This window comes from Cydia pomonella, chromosome 6 (genome assembly GCF_033807575.1).
Source record: "Cydia pomonella isolate Wapato2018A chromosome 6, ilCydPomo1, whole genome shotgun sequence".
Taxonomy (NCBI): Eukaryota; Metazoa; Arthropoda; class Insecta; order Lepidoptera; family Tortricidae; genus Cydia; species Cydia pomonella.
Genome location: NC_084708.1, coordinates 4,343,068 through 4,365,269, shown reverse-complemented (window position 1 = coordinate 4,365,269; position 22,202 = coordinate 4,343,068). Strand labels below are relative to the sequence as shown.

At 37.6% G+C, this 22,202-nt stretch overlaps 1 protein-coding gene across 1 annotated transcript; it reads right to left on the bottom strand.

Annotated features, from left to right (window-relative positions):
• Nucleotides 1-1,784: 1,784 nt before the first annotated feature.
• Nucleotides 1,785-21,418, bottom strand: LOC133518745 (protein disulfide-isomerase A6 homolog). The gene is made up of 8 exons (XM_061852428.1): nucleotides 21,254-21,418; nucleotides 20,960-21,153; nucleotides 20,486-20,707; nucleotides 16,167-16,319; nucleotides 7,996-8,205; nucleotides 4,868-5,022; nucleotides 4,114-4,272; nucleotides 1,785-2,982 (listed from the first exon to the last, which is right to left on the bottom strand). The coding sequence occupies exons 1-8, from the start codon at nucleotides 21,273-21,275 to the stop codon at nucleotides 2,826-2,828; spliced, it is 1,272 nt and encodes a 423-aa protein (XP_061708412.1). The 5' UTR covers nucleotides 21,276-21,418; the 3' UTR covers nucleotides 1,785-2,825.
• Nucleotides 21,419-22,202: the final 784 nt, after the last annotated feature.

Genomic DNA, 22,202 nt, shown 5'->3' with positions numbered 1-22,202 from the left:
TACTCAGTAAGTTAATGGACCATTCATCTATGAATATCTGCACACTAAAATTTGTGTTTTTGGTTTAGTATACATTGTTAATGTGACTTATGTTTTTTTCAGCATTGAACGTATTATTGTCATGCGAGGCATATAGCACTTACGGCGGCTCCGGAAAATATGATGGAGGTAAACCGGCAAAGAACCCCATGTTCTCGCAGGGCACGTCTACCGGTGTCCCTGGACAAGCCGCGCGCCGTGGCCTCGGCGTATCTGCCTGGGGCATCGTGGTAATTATTTTAGGTGTGATACTCGGAGGAATGGGCTTCTATTACTTTTCTATGTGCTACCCTATTTTGTGCAAAAAAGAGAGAAATTATGACATGATTCACTTAGATACTGCATAATGGAATATCAATTCATATCATCATCAGCATTAATTCACTTGAGCTAATGAACCCATTCAAATGTTTACCAAGAACAAACCTACCAGAAGATTGTATTATTGTACTTTTGAAAAATAATCTACCTTGTAAAGGTGGAGATACATTAATTGTATCTTTCATGTTTTTAAAACTCATTAGGATAGGAACAGACTGGTAGGCGCTAAAAGTGATTCATAATGTGTCTTGCAATTTAGTTATAATTATTATAAGAATAACCCATTGACTTCCTCAAGATTTCCCAAGTAGCATTTAAGTCATCAAATAAATTGTGTTCATCCTCAATGTATAACTTAGTATAGTTAGTTGAAAACCATATTTTGTAAGGCAATATATGCCATTTTTACATAGGTGCCATAAATATATTCCACTAAGATATTTTAAATAGCATAAATACATTCTACTCATTAACTTTATTATATATGCTATCCAAAATTGGCATCCCAAAGTTTATCATCAAAAGCTATTTATAAAATTTAGATTTTACTTTATGAATAGAGAAAAATTGGTGTATTCCCATGTGTCCACTCCTCATGTATGGTATGGTGGCGATGTGGCAATATCATTTACATCCCTTACACAAATAGGAATACACCAAACCAAAATCTTGTGATTTTCGACAGTTATCTATTATACATGTCGCACTTTGCCGTGTCCTAATTGGTTCAGTATTATCTTGATGGTTAGTTTAGAAGTAATTATCTGCAAACAAACTATAAAAGACTGTATCTTCAACTTTTGTTGTATATTCTAGGTTAAGATGTCTTATCTTTAGTGAAGTGCTCAAATAAATTATACTTTACACCACAGCTGCGTTTTTATCATGTTTGCATTTTTATTATCTTGAACTTACTAGTTAGGTAGATAACATTTCATGACTATTTTTGACGCATGAGAGAGGGTAGGGCATTTTTCTCACAATATGTGAAACCTACCTTCATTCAAGCAATAGGAACAACTAAACAATAATTAACGAAAACAATCAAGAAACCAGAATCGCAAGTTTCCTGTAACCATTGACCTCTAGAAAACTTACAAGTCTATTGTGGCGCTTGCGCCAGTGGCCTTGCACGGTTGACGGCCTCAGCTTAATGATTATGGTAATGGGCCATTGTTTTTGGCGGACATCGCTAGTAACGCTACTTTACCTTTTATATTACAATCACAATATTTTCCCAGTAAACATACAAGTAGTATGGGATAGATAAGTCAGCATGTTGACTTCAAAAAATAAGGAAAAAACAATATTTATGAAAAACATGCTGTATGTTTGTCCTACATTACTCACGTTTTAATGATGCATTTATTTATTCAGTTTTTTTTAAAGGTAATTGTATGTTTTCATGAAATCAAACAGCAACATGTATAATTGTAAATTTATTAGGAAAGAATTGATTTCGTATTTCATAAAATTATCTATATTTTACTGTACTGTTATGCTAACTATTATAATTTTGTTACATTTATGGAAGAATATTATTACAAATTTTACAAAACAATTTTCCTAGAGACAAGTGATTTACAATCAGTAACGGAAATAACTTGCACTTAGATAAATTATTTAGAACACGAGTCATTACTGAAAATTGAAATAAGAGATAACAGGTACGTTCCTAAAAATTAAATTATGTAACACACATCACATTCACGCGTCATCTCCCAATAAATGCACGATAAGATTAACAAGTTATGAGTCTGGTGTGATGTAGATATACCTGTATAATAAGTAAGGAAAACATTCCAGTGCTCAACATGGCCCAATAGTTAACACCTTGCTGTCACCTCTATTTCTAATGACATATCTTAAAAGATGGCTGATGGCACTCAGATCTGTACCCTACTATCTTTCGGTTTAACCTTGCATGGACATTTTATAAGGAAATTTTAGATCAAGAACTTAAATGGTTTTATAACAGTTATTAAAATATATGGAAAACAGAATAGTAGAAATAGGTTCAATTGCATAAAAGATAATTAGCGTCAATTCTGTATTCAAAAACAGCTTTTTAGTAAAGGTGTCATTTTAGTTAGATACTTCTAAGTAAGTTTGCTATTATAAAAGATCGAGAGATTATTTTTACAAAAGTAGTTCATTATGTGAGCTATTTGCTTTAGAACTTATTTACTAAAAAGTTTTGAGTCTTGTTTGCAACTATTGGTTTTAGTTCATTTTAAATTTCCCTAGCAAAGTTACAACTTTTTTCTTAAATCCATAATTAAGGACCTTATGAAATGAGTGACACAACACAACATGTAATGCACATTCATCTCCCGTTGTAAGTTCTAACCTCAAAATAGCCATATTCAGTTTTCATAAAAAAGAACACTTCTTTTTAAAATAATTTTAAGGTTAGAAACTAATTTCCCAAATGAACGCACTGACAGTCCTCGCACTGGCTTCGTCTATAGCTCGTCCTTCTCGAGATCAACGTCGGAGAGGTCGATGTCCTCCTCCGGCGGCAGCTCGCCGTCCTTGCCGTCCCACGGCTCGCCCGACACGATGCCGGGCATCTCGGCGCCTCGCACGGGCGCAGTCTGGCCGCGCCCGAACGACAGGTCTCTGGAATGGCACATGTACAATGTTTAGTGGATATAGGGGGTTGTACGCGTTGACCCTAGGGCCAAAAGGGGCCATGGCCCGGGGCGACGCAAGTCGAACTCCGCTGACGGATTTAGACAGCCGTTTATTGGCACCAAGTATAGTACAATTTGAGCCTTCCATATTATAAGTTGAGGTTTGAATTGGAGAAAATCTTAATCATGCATAACATAGTATACACAGATAATGTATATGAACCCAGCTATTTAATTGCAGTGTTTTCATCTATATCAAAAGTCAGACTGTAATTCAGACAATGTGTGTGGATCATAAGGCATTTTCGGTTGCCTACAACCATGTCTCGGCCGGAGATTTAGGTAGTATTAATATTACAAGAATTTTGCAACGATACGATAGCGTCGTGGATAATGGTGATAATGGAAATGCGTAACTGCTTAGCTTCGAAACGAAATAGTGATCATCAGGAAAATCACCATGCTCACCACAGACTCGCAAACACTACACTATGAAGCGCTTACATATAGCGTGAGGTGCAAAACCAAATTCTATAGATCGATTCACGACGACGCATGTCTTGACTCGTAAGATAATGTGATTAAAGGTTATATTTGACAAAACTGCGCGTCATCGTGGATGACACGAACTATAATGTTACAATTTGACGACTGGTCTGGCCTAGTGGGTAGTGACCCTGCCTATGAAGCTGATGGTCCCAGGTTCAAATCCTGGTAAGTGCATATATTTGTGCGATGAACACAGATATTTGTTTCTGAGTCATGGGTTTTTCTATGTATTTAAGTATTTATAATTATAATATATTATATATATCATTGTCTAGGTACCTACAACACAAGCCTTATTGAGCTTACTGTGGGACTTAGTCAATTTGTGTAATAATGTCCTATAATATTTATTTATTTATTATTTATATACCATTTTATCTTCATGCATAGAACTAAAATTTAGTGGATATTTTTAATTTACATAAGTAAAAGTAACCATACTGTACGTGTACAAAACGCGGACGTAATAGAAATAAGCGGTTCAATCGCATTCCCATACTAAAACAGTCCGGGGGAGCATCTGAGCACGAGGTGGTACTCACAAAATATTAGTGATAATAGTTAGTACCTGAGGAACTCGTTGATGCCGGTCTCGGAGAAGGAGCCCCTCAGGGTGGAGAACTTGAGCTTCTTGGCGTTGACGACGGCCATGGCGGGGTAGCCGAAGCCGCCCAGCTCCAGCGCTTCCTCTAGAGCGGTCTGTGCACCCGCCTCCGACCACACCCAGCTGGAACACAAGATATTCCATTCAATGAGAAAGAAAAAAAAATTCGAGTAGTAAAAAAGAGGACTATATTCAGCAGTGGGTGGATACTGCATGAATTGATACATAATTTATTGGTTTTTGTACTAAAGAAGGGCTGTCCTACACTTAACACATTCACTGCCGGGAACCCACCTGGTGGGCGCTCGTGAACTTTGTTCAGATGCCGGACAACCCGCTGGGCGGGTTGTTTTTTACGCAGCTATAGACCACCGGTTTCTGGGGTAGTGCGCCGTTTTTTGTCTGGCAGTGAATGTGTTAAAAAAAAGGTTTTTCGATGTTTGACTCAAAATGTTACAACAAAGGTGTTAATATTTTTAAGTGACGTTTCACTCTTCAATTAAAAGACTATTGAATCCTTTTCGCGGACCGTATTGACCGACTTGCAGATCCGACCCGCCATATTTTGGAGTCCTGATGAAATTAATTGACTTTCTCTACCACGTCTCCCTAAACTTTCGCAACACGGCGACTTAGCTCTGCACTCGAAAATTTAGGGAAGTTTCGACACAGATTTTTTCCGTCACAGTCACAAAGTGGTAAAAATAGTTGAACTCACCCCCACATCTTGCTCTTATATTTGTCGCCGAGTTTCTTGAGGATGGCGAGGTAGTCTTGGCGGCAGGCCGCGCCGCAGTCGAGGACGTGCGGCAACACCGACACCACGCACAGCGGCTTCTCCGAGCACGCCTTCATCGTCTCCGGCGACACGATCTGGAAACGTGGGACATTCATTATCAAGTGCTTGTTACACTTGAGTCCTACATAAATATAGGGCCAAGAATATGAGGGAGTATTACTGCTATAGGGCCCGTTTCACCAAATATCTGCACATCTTTTACAATATTTGATATGTAAAAAATACTTTTCATCAGCCGGGTGGAAAATAGTATTTTTTTTTTAAAGTTATGATGAGCAAGCTTATGCTATATAAAAAAAAAGACCCAGTGTCTGTGCCTCCATTCATTTAAGGCGGTACAGACACCTATTGCTATCTCTTACTGGCTCTTGAAAAAAGCTATTCAAATCATTCTACTATTCCACTCATTCATGGTGGTACAGACACCTATTGCTATCTCTTTCTGTCTCTTAAAAATAAATAGGTATTAAAATGTCTGAAACCATAGACAATCTAGCAATCGAATGAATGAAATGATTGAATAATGGGTTTTAAAGACTGAATCCGTACCCAATTTATCGGGATTGTATCAAAAATCATTTGCGATTTGTTGCATGTGTTTTGTTTGTTGTCTATAGAGTAGAGCCCATTTCACTGAAACTTTTTAATTGGAAACAAAATCATAGAAAAGGCGGGAATAACGGATAAAACAAGAAAATTGTTCAGTTCTGAATAAAAATGGATTTATCGTGCGATTCCAGCGACGAAGAAATTAATTCAACTCCCGAATCGATTTTTTTTTTTAAATCTCTGACTGAGGTTAAAGAGAGTCAGATGTGCCCTCTAGAGCTCTTTTTTTCGTTAGCAACAATTTTGCTTAATAGGCAAAGCTGTCAGTTTCTAACTATTATTTCACAACTAACTTATTCTTAGCTAACTTCTCAAGAGCCCAGGTGACGATGTCGCTGCTGTTTATTAAATTCCTGCATGAATTCAATTGAATCTATATACATCTATCATTTATATGCCTTGCAATAGGGTTGTCCCCTGTATCTACAGATAAAATTATTTCACAGCGGTCATTATCAAATTTACGGAAATACACTTGAAACACAAAATCAAACATTGTGCTTTCATTATTTTATAATAACTCACTAAAAGGAGGTGGATTCATTATATGACTTCAGGTTCGTAACTAATCGTATTGACGAGACAAATGGAACGAATGGTGAATGATTGGAGTTACACATGCCAGTAAACATTTTATGGAGATAAGAATTCTAATAATATCTGGACCCGGGTATGTCCTTAAACTACGTCCAAAAGAGAGGTATGGGCATTGTGAATGTCATCTCGCTTTGTGTGGCAGGGCACAGCACAGCGGATGTTATTCCAGATCTAGAGCAGAGCCCAATTGGGGAAGTTTACAGAAACCTTACAGAAAACCGCAGCCAAATACCACTAGACCCTAGTCATAGTGTTGTGTTCCTGCCGGTGAGAAAGGTTGCCAGAGCTCAACGAGGGGGGTTTAGGGTCGGCAACGCGCACGCAACTCCTCTGGAGTTGCAGGCGTACATAGGCTACAGAAACTGCTTACCATCAGGCGGGTCGTATGCTTGTTTGCCACCGACGTAGTATTAAAAAAAATCTAACGTTGTTAAATAGATTCCAATAACCTCACGTTCCCCCTGTTTGTATCTTATGGTGACAATGGTATACCTATCGTGGGTCAAAGCAACACCAATGACAAAGGTCAATCAACTTTAAGTTAAGTTACTGAATAAATTTTATTTTATTTATTTTTTTATTTTATAATCAACGATCTCGCGACCAAGGGCTCTCCGCGGGCCATAGATTGGAGACCCCTTTATCCGTACCTTGCCCATACCAGTATGTAAGGTGGAGGTAAGGAATGAAATCTCCGTAGCCAGAACTGTTGCAAAAGTGTCCAGCTGTCAGCTATAAATAATAGTTCCTAAACCATATGAACTGTTGGACAAATCCTGGTTATCCACGAAAACGTGCGAGATTACGAAGAAATGAAGATAAATTGGTTTGTTTACATTACATTATTTTCAATTTCCTCAACTTAAACCAGAGTTCAAATCACATTGTGATACACATGCCAGCTGTACACATGGCCTTGATAAGTTTTACGACGTTTCACAAGCTTAATAAATCGCTCTCCTAACAATTTCACACTTCAGTCGTAATATTGACGTGTGCAGTAAACATTTTAAAACATTTGCCATTTTTTTTCACGCCATACAAGTATGTCGATCTAACGATTGTACCCATACAATCAACAGTGTCGCCAAGCTCAGATATCTCACTATAGAGGTAGGGAACACAATCAAAATCTCAAATAAAATGTGATTTAAATGTTATGAGTTATAATATTGTAAATCAGGCAAAAGGCAGGTCTTGTAAAAACAATAATGTAAAAACTCATTGTTACTGTAAGTAATTTTGTTTTCTGCTCTCCGGGCGGAAAGCGTCAACTTTGCTCCCGCTGCGCTAAACGAAGGTGCCGCTTTCCGCCTCCGTCGAACGGAAAAATAGTATGCGCACCACGGGAGGAAACGTAGGACATTCCATCCCGCGTGTATGCCACCATCGCCTTCGGCTCGGGTAAGAATTTTACACGCGGCACGCAATTTCCTACTTTTCCTCCCTTGGGACACAAATGACTATTAAAGGTCTTTTGTAATCAGGAACATAATGATAAGCTAAACCAAACATTTTGTTAATACCTGAAGCACTTCAGAAGCGGGGACATTTTCGGCAAGTTTCTCAAGAGCCCCTGCTGATCCTGGTGACTATGTCACTGCTGGTAATGCCGTTGTACTCCTCAACGAAGGCACTAGCCTTCTTGACCGGAACTATCTTGATAGTAAGCTAAATACCTGAAGGACTTCAGGAGCTCAGTAAGTGCCTCCTTACTGAGCTCAGCCAACTTCTCAAGAACCCAGGTGACGATATCACTGTTGTTGCGGTCTCTTTTGTACCACGGACACACTCTTCTTGCCAAGAACATCTTGGTAAGCTGAACCCTGACTTAAACATACCTGTAATACTTCAGGAGCGGGCACATTCTCAGCTAACTTGTCAAGAGCCCAGGTGACGATGTCGCTGCTGGTGCGGCCTCCGTTGTAGTCCTCCACGGAGTCGCTGGTCTTCCTGCCGGATGGGAACAGCTTGATGGTGGGGTAGCCCTGCACCTGGTAGCGGCTCGCCATGGCCTGGTGCACGGTGGCGTCGAGGGCTCCGAGTTTCACCTGGAATGTAAATAATTAGTTAGTTGGATGAATGCATATTACATACAGTAAAGCTAGGTAGTCGGCTGCGGTGAATAGGACAAAACTTGAGATTTGAAAATGAGATTTACCCGACTATTTATTAATATTTTCTCAACATATTCCATCACTTTCTATCATTGAAAATAAACGTAGATTTATTTTCAATTTGAGTTTGAGAAGTAATTGGCAGGTAAATCTCGTTTTAAGCTTTGTCCCTATTCACCCCGGTTGACGGTATTTACTTTATTTCATGTAAATACACGGAATAAGACATACCAAGGCTGAATAATCCCCTGTTCGCAATTATCAAACATTTGTTTCCATTGTTTCACAGTGTATTCCTATTTTTCCCCGCCCCACGTAACCGCGGCCATTCATGAGGTGGGAACAGATGGAAATGATTCTTATGAATACAGCTATTCCCACCTATGCGAGGCCCAGAAATGGGAATACACCTGTTTCAGTGAATGAAAACATACTTTACAGTTAGTTACATTGGTAATGAAAGATTTCAAGGAATGAGATCAATTAGATTACATGGTATTATGTAATTTAACTCCACCACCTATTTATCGTCCAATCTTGTTTACCGAAGAGTGCAAAGGATGTTTCGAATTGCATTTCTCAAGGAGAGCTGGCATTCGAGTTGCTTTAGAGCAGTTAACGACACCGTTTTTGAATGCACTTTAAACATTAAATTATAAATTGAATTGAGTATGTTTTTTTTTTAATTATTAGTCAGACCAAGCTAAGTTGGCAGCGATTTTGATAGCCCAGCCTGTGCAAGTGTTAAGTAAACATCATAATTTGAATTTGGTCTGACTCTACTTATTTGTTTGGTTTACGTTTTCAGCACACATTTAATGTGTATACTTTAGCATCGAGGACAATTGCGCAATTTGCGCGTTGTATTTACATAATGTTAATTTACAGGTAAGTCATTAATCATGTATGAAATCTCATTGAAACAAGTGTTTTTTGTTGACATTTAAACAAAGTAAAATAAATATTGTAAATTTGAAGCAAAATAATATCATACATTACTTTTAGTACGGTCGCCAAGCCGCTCCGAGGCCAGATTTAATTGACTCAGCTCGGCCTTACCCACAACCGGTATCAATGTGTTCGGACAGTTCTCCTGATCACCGTACATGCGGTAGTAAAGCGGAAAAATGGTGGAGGGGATAGTAATGACGTCACAAAGATGGCGGCCGGACCTATTCTTTTTGGCGGTGTATCTCGAAAACCACTTAACCGATTTTAATCATCGAGGTGTCAAATAATAGCTTATATTATGGAGATTATTTCCTTTTCTACAAACATTTACGTGAAACCTATAGGAAAAAAAATAATCACAAAAAACAGTTTTTTTATAAAATTATTATTTTTTATTTTGTAAAAATCTCCGTAAATATTAGCATTTCGCAAATTTTGTTTAATATAAAACATATTGCTTCATTATCAAGGAATATAATGAGCCTTAAAACATACAGATCGAGTAATAAACAATGAAGCTACACTCATTTATTTGCGCATGGGTAACGATAACTGGCTTTTACCGGTCGAAACTGTGGTGACTGTTACGATACGTATTGAATGGAATTTATAGAGTATCGGTTTTAATTACTGAAATTATAATTAAAATTATAAAAACCAGACACAATAATGTTACCTTACTTCGACGTTTAGTCTCTTTTTTCGTCTTAATCATAGGTAGGTACATATTTCTTTTTACTTAAAAATTTTATACAGGGTGAACTTTTAACCACCAGTCATACTCTGCGCAGCGACTTTATAGGTCATACTTAACAACTTTTACTATGGGACCAATTCCGAAATCGCGAAAAAAATTTTGACTGTCCCATATAAAGGTGCGACCAACTTTACCAGACCAACACTTTTCCAAACTGAGCTACAGCTGTCCGATGAAGTTAAGTACTTAGGAATAACTCTCGACAATAAACTCAATTGGAACAACCACATCAACAAACGGATAGACAAGGCGGGAGTTGTCTTCTGGCAGTGCAGAAGGATGATTGGTAAGAGGTGGGGACTCAACCCGAAAATTACCCTCTGGCTCTATAAGACGATAATCCGCCCCTTACTCTGTTACGGTGCTCTGGTTTGGTGGCCAAGAACAAACCTAGGCAACGTACGAGACAAACTACAAAGACTTCAAAGGCTCGCATGCGCGGCCACCACTGGCTGCACGAGGTCTACCCCGACTGCAGCCATGGAGGTCATGCTAAACCTTCCACCGCTGCACCTACACATACAGCAAGAGGCCAGTCTCTCAGCGGTAAGGTTGCGAACCCTCAAGATATGGTCTAACATCACAGGAGCTCTTCACACAAAATGCCTGGAAAAGGTGTATGACGAATTTCCAGTGCTTAGGTCAGGCACGGACCGGATTCACAAACAAGCTATCTTCGATAAAAGGTACAAAATACAGTTATATGAGGACGACAATCATGAAGGACTCAATCCCCGGGAGCTGAGAATCTTCACTGATGGGTCCAAAACAGACAGCGGATCGGGCTCTGGAACCTTCTCAGAAGACCTGAACATGTCGATCACCACTCCGCTAGGAGCCCATAACTCGGTATTCCAAGCTGAGTGCATGGGCATCATAAACGCGGCGGCTGCCATCACTGCAAGGAAGGTAGTAGGATCCTCCATCCGCATACTCTCCGACAGTAGAGCAGTCTTAATGGCTCTAAATAGCCATATAGTTACATCCAAACTTATACACGAATGCCACGAACGACTAATGGAGGTATGTCATAATAACAAGATCACCCTACAATGGATCAAGGGACACAGTGGATCCCGAGGTAACGATGCTGCGGACGAGCTTGCCAGGCAAGGATCGAATGCGGGGGCCATTGGTCCGGAACCGATTCTTCCGATACCATTTAGCAAGGTACGCTCAATGCTGCTGGCACGTACAGGGAAACTACACACAGAACACTGGCTGAACCAGACTGGATGCAGACAGGCAAAAGAAGCCATGCCTGGCATCAACGGAAAACTCACAAGGGCGCTCCTGCAACTAGGGAAGGTCCGACTGAGTATGGTAACCAGTGTCATAACAGGTCATGGACTATTTAACAAACATCTTTTCACAACAGGTGTCACAGACAGTCCCCTGTGCCGAGGTTGCATGGAGACAGAAGAAACAGCCTCTCACGTGGTGCTGGAATGCAGCGGAGTGACTCCATACAGGGCTAAACATCTCGGATCTCCGAGAGACCTCCCCGAGGTCCTACTCAACATCAAAGGTTTGATAGGATTCCTCGAGGAGCTGGGCTGGCAGGACTAGCCCACCCCCAACATATCACGCAAAATAGGCGCAAGTCGTCGAGTTGCGGAAAAATCGCCCGAATACAATACAATACAAGGTGCAACCAGACCGCAGCTTAAAAAACGGTCACGATACGGAATCGCAGTGACGCGTCGTTTGCGTACCGTTTTTGACGCATGCTCCCCACACCGCTGTTTAAAAAACGGTGACGGTACGGAATCGCAGTGACGTGCTTCACGCGAATCTTTTTTGTTCGCAAAACAGTTGCGTCTTTTACGTCACCGGTACGGTGTCTGCCATAAGATCTCCGTGTAATATTTTTTGCGATTTTTACGCAGTTCAATTTACGGTGCGTCAGCTTATTTTAAGCAGCGGTGTGGCGAGCATGCGTCATGGACCCGGGTACGTCCTTAAACTACGTCCAAAAGAGAGGTATGGGCATTGTGAATATCATCTCGCTTTGTGTGGTAGGGCACAGCCAGTGGGTGTCATTCCAGATCCAAATTTTCTTGCGTGATTCGGCATTGGTCCCATAATAAAAGTTGTTCAGTATGACCTGTAAAGTCACTGCGCAGAGTATGGCTGGTGGTTAAAATTTCATCTTATACCTATATTCGACACAAGTAGTAAGTACTTACAGACCAACTATGATACACATTTTGCCTGTATAGTGATACATAGTGAATAAATTAATACCTGATTTAAAAATAAAACAAAAATAACAAATAGCATGTTATTAATTCAGTAATCACTAATCAGTCTTAAACAATGAACATCATACTTTTAGATTAGACAACAAAATGTATATTTATACTGTGTTTCGACTTGAAAGATTTTACTGCTTTAAAACATAAGACAAACCTACCAACCAAATGATTAAAAAAAAATGATTTTTGTGATTATTATTTTCCTATAGGTTTCACGTAAATGTTTGTAAAAAGGAAATAATCTCCATAATATAAGCTATTAGTTGACACCTCGATGAATACAATCGGTTAAGTGGTTTTCGAGATACACCGCCAAAAAGAATAGGTCCGGACGCCATCTTTGTGACGTCATTACTATCCCCTCCCACCATTTTTCCGCTTTACTACCGCATGTACGGTGATCAGGAGAAACGCCCGAACACATTGATACCGGTTGTGGGTAAGGCCGAGCTGAGTCAATTAAATCTGGCCTCGGAGCGGCTTGGGGACTACTAATAGTAAAAGTTGTTAAGTATGACCTATAAAGTCGCTGCGCAGAGTATGACTGGTGGTTAAAAGTTCACCCTGTATAAAATTTTTAAGTAAAAAGAAATATGTACCTACCTATGATTAAGACGAAAAAAGAGACTAAACGTCGAAGTAAGGTAACATTATTGTGTCTGGTTTTTATAATTTTAATTATAATTTCAGTAATTAAAACCGATACTCTATAAATTCCATTCAATACGTATCGTAACAGTCACCACAGTTTCGACCGGTAAAAGCCAGTTATCGTTACCCATGCGCAAATAAATGAGTGTAGCTTCATTGTTTATTACTCGATCTGTATGTTTTAAGGCTCATTATATTCCTTGATAATGAAGCAATATGTTTTATATTAAACAAAATTTGCGAAATGCTAATATTTACGGAGATTTTTACAAAATAAAAAATAATAATTTTATAAAAAAACTGTTTTTTGTGATTATTTTTTTTCCTATAGGTTTCACGTAAATGTTTGTAGAAAAGGAAATAATCTCCATAATATAAGCTATTATTTGACACCTCGATGATTAAAATCGGTTAAGTGGTTTTCGAGATACACCGCCAAAAAGAATAGGTCCGGCCGCCATCTTTGTGACGTCATTACTATCCCCTCCACCATTTTTCCGCTTTACTACCGCATGTACGGTGATCAGGAGAACTGTCCGAACACATTGATACCGGTTGTGGGTAAGGCCGAGCCGAGTCAATTAAATCGTGTTTCTAGAGGGCTTTTGAGATTTGGCGACCGTACTATTTATAGATCCAACCCAACCCGAATTACTTTTTTCAAATCTCATAATCTCTACAATATTATTTATTTCTCACCACAAAAGTAATCTGATGCAAATTTTGAGTTGTTTCCTTATGTTGTGGCTGGTAGAATTGACTTTTAAATGATGATTTCGAATCATAAATATTTAATAACGTTCATTTGATTATTACAGTTAGTATTTTCTGGTATGGTGAACATTTTTGTGTTACACTCGGTGGCAAAATTTCGGTTAACCTCGTGTCCTGAAAGCCTCGCAACGGTCGAGATTCCACTTTTCGAAGCCCTGCTCGTGGTTCAAATTTGGAATCTTTCGCTTGTTCGGGTATCAATATTAGCACGAGCTGTTAAACAATAATTTTGCCCCCTTGTAAAACAAATAACTATTGTATTTATTATAAATCAGCCTTATTCTGCGTGTAAGTGCAAATTTATTCTAAATATGTGCAATAGTATATTACATAAACCAATTGGTTCCGATAGTAGCAATATTGATCAACAGTGTCGAATCGAGCCGATTAAAGGGTGTGACTTTGCAACTAATCATTCAAGCAATCCAATCATTATAGTCACAGCTTATTTTATAATTCTTGCTAATATAGTTTGATAATTTTGGTTTCGAAATCTGAATATTATTTAATCAAAAACTTGGTGAAATGAGAATTATTTCTCAGATACTAAAATGTGTTTCGATTCTAAGCACCATTTTTTTTGTAGCTGTGTTTAGTGTCTGGAATAAAATAAGTTTCTGGCAAAAAATTCATTTTTGGTACAAGCTTTTATCGCTCACAGTACTTTTCTTTCCACATGCAACTTACTTATTGAGACAATCCTAAAAACCCCAAACACAATTAAGTTGCTTTGTTTTATAACAGAGTTTCTATGGCAACCTCCAGTCTCCATCATCAGATCAGCTCGATGGTACCGATGGTGGATGGTATGGTAATTATTATTTATTTATTATTATAATATTGCATTGTCACCCGACTTTTAAATAAAATCTTGTAAAAAAAAACTTTAGAAGTATTTTTAAGAACCTTCAATGGACACTATTTACGATTGAAGATAATGGAATTGGCTGCACTTATTTTTACTACATGGAAGTAAAAATCATTTGGCGAAAAATATAGGCAAAAATACAATGTTTTCCAATGATCAGAAAAGTCGATAAGTAAACCAATTCGGTGTGAAGTGCAAATTAAGGCCGAATCGAATTCTATTCCGTTTCATTTTCATTTGACTACGGACTTAGCGACGAGAGCACGTGTGGGTTCGTGTTCAGTAGCTGACTATTCTAGAAGGGCGTTTCCTTATTTTGCCACTTTTTTATGTGACCATTTTTGCCACTTTTGTGTTATTTCTAGTTGGGATCGCGAGTCCTTTTCATCCTTATAGGAGAAAAATAGTGTCCTAAAATTTCCATACACTTTTTAAACTTTCCTTTTTTGTTACAGCAAGTTTTGAAAACAAAGTTCCAGTGTATTCAGTCTGCGTGCAGACATGCAAAGATTATAGATTAAGGTGGATTGGTTTTAATTCTGCAAATATCTACTAAGCTAGAGGCACTTTCTACTGTAGCAACAGGCACAGAGGCGTATTAAAAATATTTGGCGCCCAGGGCCAATTAGATTCGCCGCCTCATTAAGTGATCATAGTGTATTTCAATTAAGGAAAAAACTCTGTTTTGCCGCCCTTTGCAGCCTGCCACACCGGGCCATGGCCCGCTTAGCCCTAGGGTGAATACGCCCCCGAATAAGCAAGATGCCTTGGTAAGCATTGCTATAGCGTAAGTGTTAGTATGATAGTATGAAGTCCTTCTGGTTTTATTTTATACCAATATTAATTAATTCTATAATATTATTATTAATTAATTGCTCAAGTTATTTTGCAAAAATCTCTGAGGTGGGTGTCAAGAGATTAAATGCCCTTATTCTTTTAATATAGTGAGCTCAGTGTTCTTCGTAGCCCTGTAGAAGACAGGGTTCTAGAAGAACAAGTATGAAGAACTCTTCATAGCAGAACACCAAGAACAAGTACTCAACGTGCCGCAGGTTTTTGGCAGAAGACTGGATGTGTCCAAGTTCGTTTCCTGTGCTGTTATCTAAGATTATCATTGCACTATTACGAGTATTAATTTATTATTATGGTTCATTACAGAGACAAGCAGCTTGACATTTTCTTCTCGTCAGACTAAATTTTTAAGTGCGTCATCTTGTTACTTGGAAAGTATTGTAACCCCTAGCTCTGTTGTAAAATATGTGACATAATGTTAATAATCGTTTGTTATTATGGTCAGTTTATATTATGATGTATGATTTATTTTATTAGTGTGAATTTAATTTTTACTGAGAAATAATGATGATTGGTCGAAATTTCGTTTGGATTATTTGTACTGTAATATTTGTTAATATAAAAATTAGTTATTAATGTGACATACATAATGATGACAATTTAATGTAATTTCATACTGACATAATAATATAATATGTAATTAAATATTTGACAGAATATAATATTACAGTGTATAATCACATGAAAATACAATTACATATTAATAACAACACTATTAGCACGTAAGGTGTATCTGTAAGTGCTGGTATGTATGTTTAACAACAATATAAAAAATTCAAATTACCTTGCCCTTGAGCTCCGTGGCGGCCTTAGCCCAGTGTGGTTCCAGGTTCTTGCAGTGGCCACACCAGGGCGCGAAGAACTCCACCAGCCACAGATCTTCGCTGTCCAGCACCAGCTCCTTAAAGTTGCTGTCCGTGAGCGTGATCACGTCCGACTGAAACGAAAGATAAAAGTTAGAGGGAGACGTAAGATATTTGGTTTAGATCTAGGACTAGGCAAAGTTGGATTCCACTGGTGCAAAGGTTTCGCACGAGGCGACTTATGGCAGGTAAAAATTCTACCCGGCTTCGGCGTAAAAATACTTAACTATGAAAAATGTTGCTAGGAAAGACGATGGAACTTTTTATTTTATTTTACAGGGGTAACTGTATTGTAAATATGTAATAAGTACCTATGCTGTTTTTCTAAGGGCTGTCTAGAGACGACACCTGCTGCACGTCTAGTATCAAATCGCGAATTAAAAATAATTTGAGGTCTTTCAGGTCTTATGAAATGTAATTGTACAAATGGAAAATACTAGATGTTCATTAATTGTTTTCCATTTAATGTTGCGTATTTTTTTACAGGTACAGAGGTATAGTCAGCAGACATGAGAAATAAATAAGACTGTAATAACAATCTGCGACTTTATTAGATCGTCTAAAAAATGTGAGAGAGAATATGAGAATTTTGCGTCTCATAATATTCATATTATGCTTATAAAGTGAGACAATGTATTTTTTTATCATCAATAAATCCATACGCTAGTATTCGATAGCCTAATAAAAATATATAAAAATCATTATCCCAATTATTATATCCCTACCCTAGTAGAAAGGGTGTACCATTAGTGCCCGCCAGCATGTGGGCGGGCACAAATGACAACAATTCATTCCCAGGAGTCGTTTTATCTATAATAATTATACATAATGTCGATTTTGATATTTGCTATATTGAACAGTTATAATTCCAATTCGTAAAATTAAAATCACAAAATTTACGTAAGTACTTGACGTGGATCACCATTAAATAATAATTAACATAAATGTGAAAAAGGTTTACTGGTTCCATCATAAGAAGTATAGGGTTATGTAGTTGGTATATTTAATCACTAATTTAGTATTTTAACTAGGTAGGCTTCAGACGCTGAAACACACGGATAACAGAAATCAAAGATCAAAATCGACATTATGTACGATAAAATAAATAGGACGTAACCTAGGCGGTCACAGATGGGAAGGATTCATTCATATTTATGCCCGCCGGGGACAAATGGGAAGCAATCCTTCATATTCGTTCCCGGCGGGGACGAATGGGAATACACCGTAGAAAGTTACAATATTGAAGGAGGTTGTATGAAACAGTGTTGGCCGAATGTTAATTGCAATTGACCATTAAATATTACAAATTGAACCGTCAACCGTGACGGACGGTTACAGTTTACGGTTCAATTTGTAATGGTTAATGGTCAATAGGCGGATCCACACAGCGCGAACATACGCGCGCGCGAGGCAATTTGCTCGCGCACTAAACGGCCAGAGTAGCCGTAGACTCGCCTCGGGCGAGGAAAACGCGCCGCCGTTTGAACGTTTCGGCCAACACTGGTATAAATGAAAAGATACCTCAAAATGTTGTACCCATTAATATTAAGAGTGTGCAGCAAAAGTTAATTGGCAGCGGAAGTTACAATTTTGTCAAGGAGTTAAAATTGTACTGAACGCAACTTTATCGTTAAAAAAATAAGATCATGCGTAGGTCATTTTAAACACCCAGATAGCTACTTCTGCTGCTGACTGTATGACTGCAACTTTATTTTAGACCTAATCTAAAAAATAGAATTAGTATGGCATCTGACTCTTGGTAAAAGGTGATCAGAATTAATTTTCTCAAATATGAAACAGAGTTCTAAAATCGATCATTGCTACTAGTACTAGACATAGTAGTCATTCTTTATGGCAATTTGTCAATGGTAATGACGCTTCACTATAACAAATAAAAAGCTCTCAAATTGCTGAGTTGGCTATTTGCCAAATCCATGTAAGGATTGTATCAGCTTACGTGTTATTGAGCTATAGGCCGTCTAAAAGTGAGAGCGCCCGTGGGCGAGTAGACATCGTGGGCGATATCGAGTAAAATATGTGGGCCAATACGTGGATATAGCTTTTATTGAGGTAAAAGTAGATTCTAGAATATAGTTTGTAAACTGCATCTACTGAAACTGACTGAACTAAGAATCTCTCGTGGACGATATATTTTCTAACAACTATATAAATATAGTATTTTATTTCTTTCAAATGCCCCGTTTCATATGAGTTATAACGGAAATCATGTCAGCTTGAAATGCATTTGTCTGAAATATATTTTTTACTAAATGCTAAAACTTTGAAAGTTGAATGGACCGAAGCGAACCCTGTACCATTGACATATGGGGCCGTTAAGATTACTAAGGAATTGATCAGTTGGCAACAATATCGGCACAACTGTTGATTGCATAAAAATCTTTGATAATTAATTTCTTTTTTGCTTTCAATTGAAACAAAAAGATTCATGTCATGGTATGATGGTATAATAAAAACGTAAGCGTTGCGTAAACAATCTGACAACAATGCCCCTATTAATATAATAGCCGGTTATCTGCCGGTTAATTTATAAAAACGAAGATAAGATAAATGTCATCTATGTTTAAAATTGTTCTCGATCATTATGTAGCTCTAAAACTCCATTATTAGCTAAAATGCTTGTATCCAATCATCAAAATTTAATAGCTTTAACAATAATATATTCTGTTAAACTAAGAACCACCATTTCAATACTTCTCTGAGATTCCCACGTTACAGATTGAGCTTAGTGTGGGGATCATTGTACTGCTTCTCTTGTAATGCCAATTACTTGATATAATTATATTTTTAATTTAATTTAAATACATTAAGAAGTTGCTATTTCCCCATACTTTTCACAAAAGTGCGACGTAACTGAAGGATTACCTATAAATACCTATTTAAGTATGTCTCGGATATTGTGAAACTGAGTAATAAAATTCTTAAGAAAAATATTTATTTTATTTCCAACCTTTCCCTGCTCATTAAATTACAGTCCAAAAAGGAAAACCTAGGTTTAGGGGCCTGAGTTTAGAATGTATAAAATATGTTTCTAAGTTGTGTCTTAAATAAAATATAAAAATGACACTTTTCATTTTTATGCTGCAATTGGATTCCTGGCATGGCGGATAATCAGTAGATATTTCACTTCCTCGGACCTTATGTTATGTTCAAACAGTAGCTTAGCTGTATAACTAATTTACCCAGATTATCTTTTGTTTATGCAAAATTTTCTTTTTCGAAATAGTTTTGTTTGTCTGCTTGGCTAGTTTTCTGTTCCCGACTTTTTTCCGTAAACCTCCCGTTTTCGTATGTTTAAGCGCATTCTTCAGTTGTTTATTACTGTTTCTTAAAATATGTTTTGGTGACCACTCATTGGCCGAATCGAAGTTGTTAGTGAATAGGCGTAGGTTGTCCAACTTCAACTTTTTAACAGGACCTGGTACACGATATTTTGATTTATGAACTATATTTTTATTTGATAGTCGTTGTAGTTTCTGTGTGACATTTTGTATTCGGTCATTTGCACGGAATAGTTGTTCATGTAGCTTGTCCCTGTTAAGCTTATTATGAATAACTGCTTGCTGTGTGGAAGTTTGGCTAAGCAATTCCTTAACTGGAGATGAATGGAATGGTAAAAGGGGCTTTTGAAGTCGAGGTTTCAACTTGTCATTTGCTTGCTGCTTGAAAGATTTATTTTGCAATTTTCGAACTGGGGGTTCACGAAATGATAACAGTGGTTTCAGTACTTGAGGTTTGCGGAATGGTAACAGTGGTTTTGGTACTTGAGGTTTGTGTTTCTTAGGTTGTGTTACATTCTGTTCCTTGAGTTTTTCAATGGTGCGCTGTATCTTTTTCCATGGAATATTGTGCCCATAGAGTTGACGCTAGTGTGATTGAGGATTATATAAAAATTAGGAAGTAAACAAATGTCTAACATTTTGAGTTTTGAGAATATTTTAAAACTAAGTTCTGTGTGCCTGCTGTGTTGTAAACAAATTATTACTTAAAAAATATGAAATGATGAGAAAAAATATTAGGAACTTGGCATCAAAACATTCTTAATGTTTTAATTTATTTAAATTTTTTTGTGATACATGAACCATTTTAAAACTGCATAAATTAATACTTACATAGTCAATTCTAGATTTACCTAACACAACATATCAATGACTTGCAAAAGGGCTTCATTAGAAATACCCGCCCTACCTAATAAAATTCTCAATTTCATCATTGACTGTACCTTATCTCCGGAGCCTCCTGACTTCTTGCCCAAATTGTCATATGCTCGTTCCTTAGCTGCCTTTATGCCAGCATCGACAAAGGCATCAGCAGTCCTCTGCCCCTGGTACGGAGTGTGCTTGGAGCCGGTGAAGATCTTGATTGTGGGGAAACCAGTGACTCCATATTTGCTTGATAAGCTCTTATGCTGGTCAGCATCTACTGCACCCACTTTTATGATGCCCTGAGAATAAATAGTTATGTCAATATAAATTATTAGGCTGTGAATACTACTATGTAAGACACCCAGTCAAGCTAAGAGGTTTATAATATATTTGATACTAAATATAAGGAATAAAACTGCACAGAAAGGACTTTTATGTCGGTCTGTGTGGGGTCTCACTTTACGTACTTACGTAGATAGATAGCTTTACCCGATATACAGCTATTACACAAAAAAATTATATTATATATTATAAACCATGTTTTTACTTACCTTTAGTGCTTTAGCAGCTTTTTTATATTCAGGTACGAGATTTTTACAATGTCCGCACCACGGGGCGTAAAACTCTACAATCCATACTTCTTCAGAATTTGTGACTAGACGGTCGAAATTACTGGGCGTTAGTTCCACCACGTCAGAGGACGAGTCGTACAAGGCCTGAGACCCCGCAACGCATAGCAATACCCCTGGAAATAACAGTAAAATCAGAAACACCGACCATGTTATCAAAATCTTATTCACCGTGAACTAGATTTCACCCAGCATTAAGATATTATGAAAACATACCCAAGTATAATGTATGAAACATTTTCACTAATTTAACGCTACTTTAACTTATGAGCTAACGAAACACCGGCTTTGTTCTGCAATTTTTACAACTTTGAGAGAGTCATCGGCTAAACAACGGTTGAAATAAATACACGTCAATTCTTCCCCAGTGTCAAGGCACCGGAGATTGTCAATGGATTTCGTGGTCGCGTATGATTGGTACATTATGGTCTGGGCGCTAACAACTAAAATTTTAAAATCCATTTTTATATTTGGTATTGAAATAAGGAAAGTTTTAAATTATATACTATATTATGATTTATTTGCTTAAACATGGTAAATTGAAGTTGACATAATCATTAAAAGCATTATATTAGATTAATATGTTAAAAATATATACCATTTTTTCTCACCACTTGCGCGTCTTGGATTTTTTAGCTCACTAGAAAAAGATCAATTCGTTATGCTCGTAGCGTTCGTTAAAAATGTAGGCGCGAGGGCTTATAGTGCCATAGAAAATTAGAAATTCGCGCCTTTTTCTACTGACAAAGTTGCTTGACAGGCTATAAAAGCTAAACGAAATGTACATTTGGTTACATATAGTCTATCACGCCATTTCCGTCACCAGAAAAAAGCGGCAAATTTAAAAAATGAAGGTGCTAAACTGCGAAGGTTTATCGTGCCATAGAAAAATTGAATTTTGCGCCTTTTTTTACTAACAAAGTTGTTTGACAGACTATATAAGATAACGAGATTTCGATTATTGTTTTTCATGGTAGGCCTAACATGAAAAACAATAATCGAAATTTCGTTATCTGCCTCTTTATCTCTCGAATAGAAGGATAGAGAGCAAATAGAGAGGCCCTCACCTTAGGACTCGACATTCCACCATCCACAGAGAGAATTACACTGTCTTTGTCTTACTTTAGTACCAGCACTCAAAAGAAAGGGATGAGTATAATTTTCC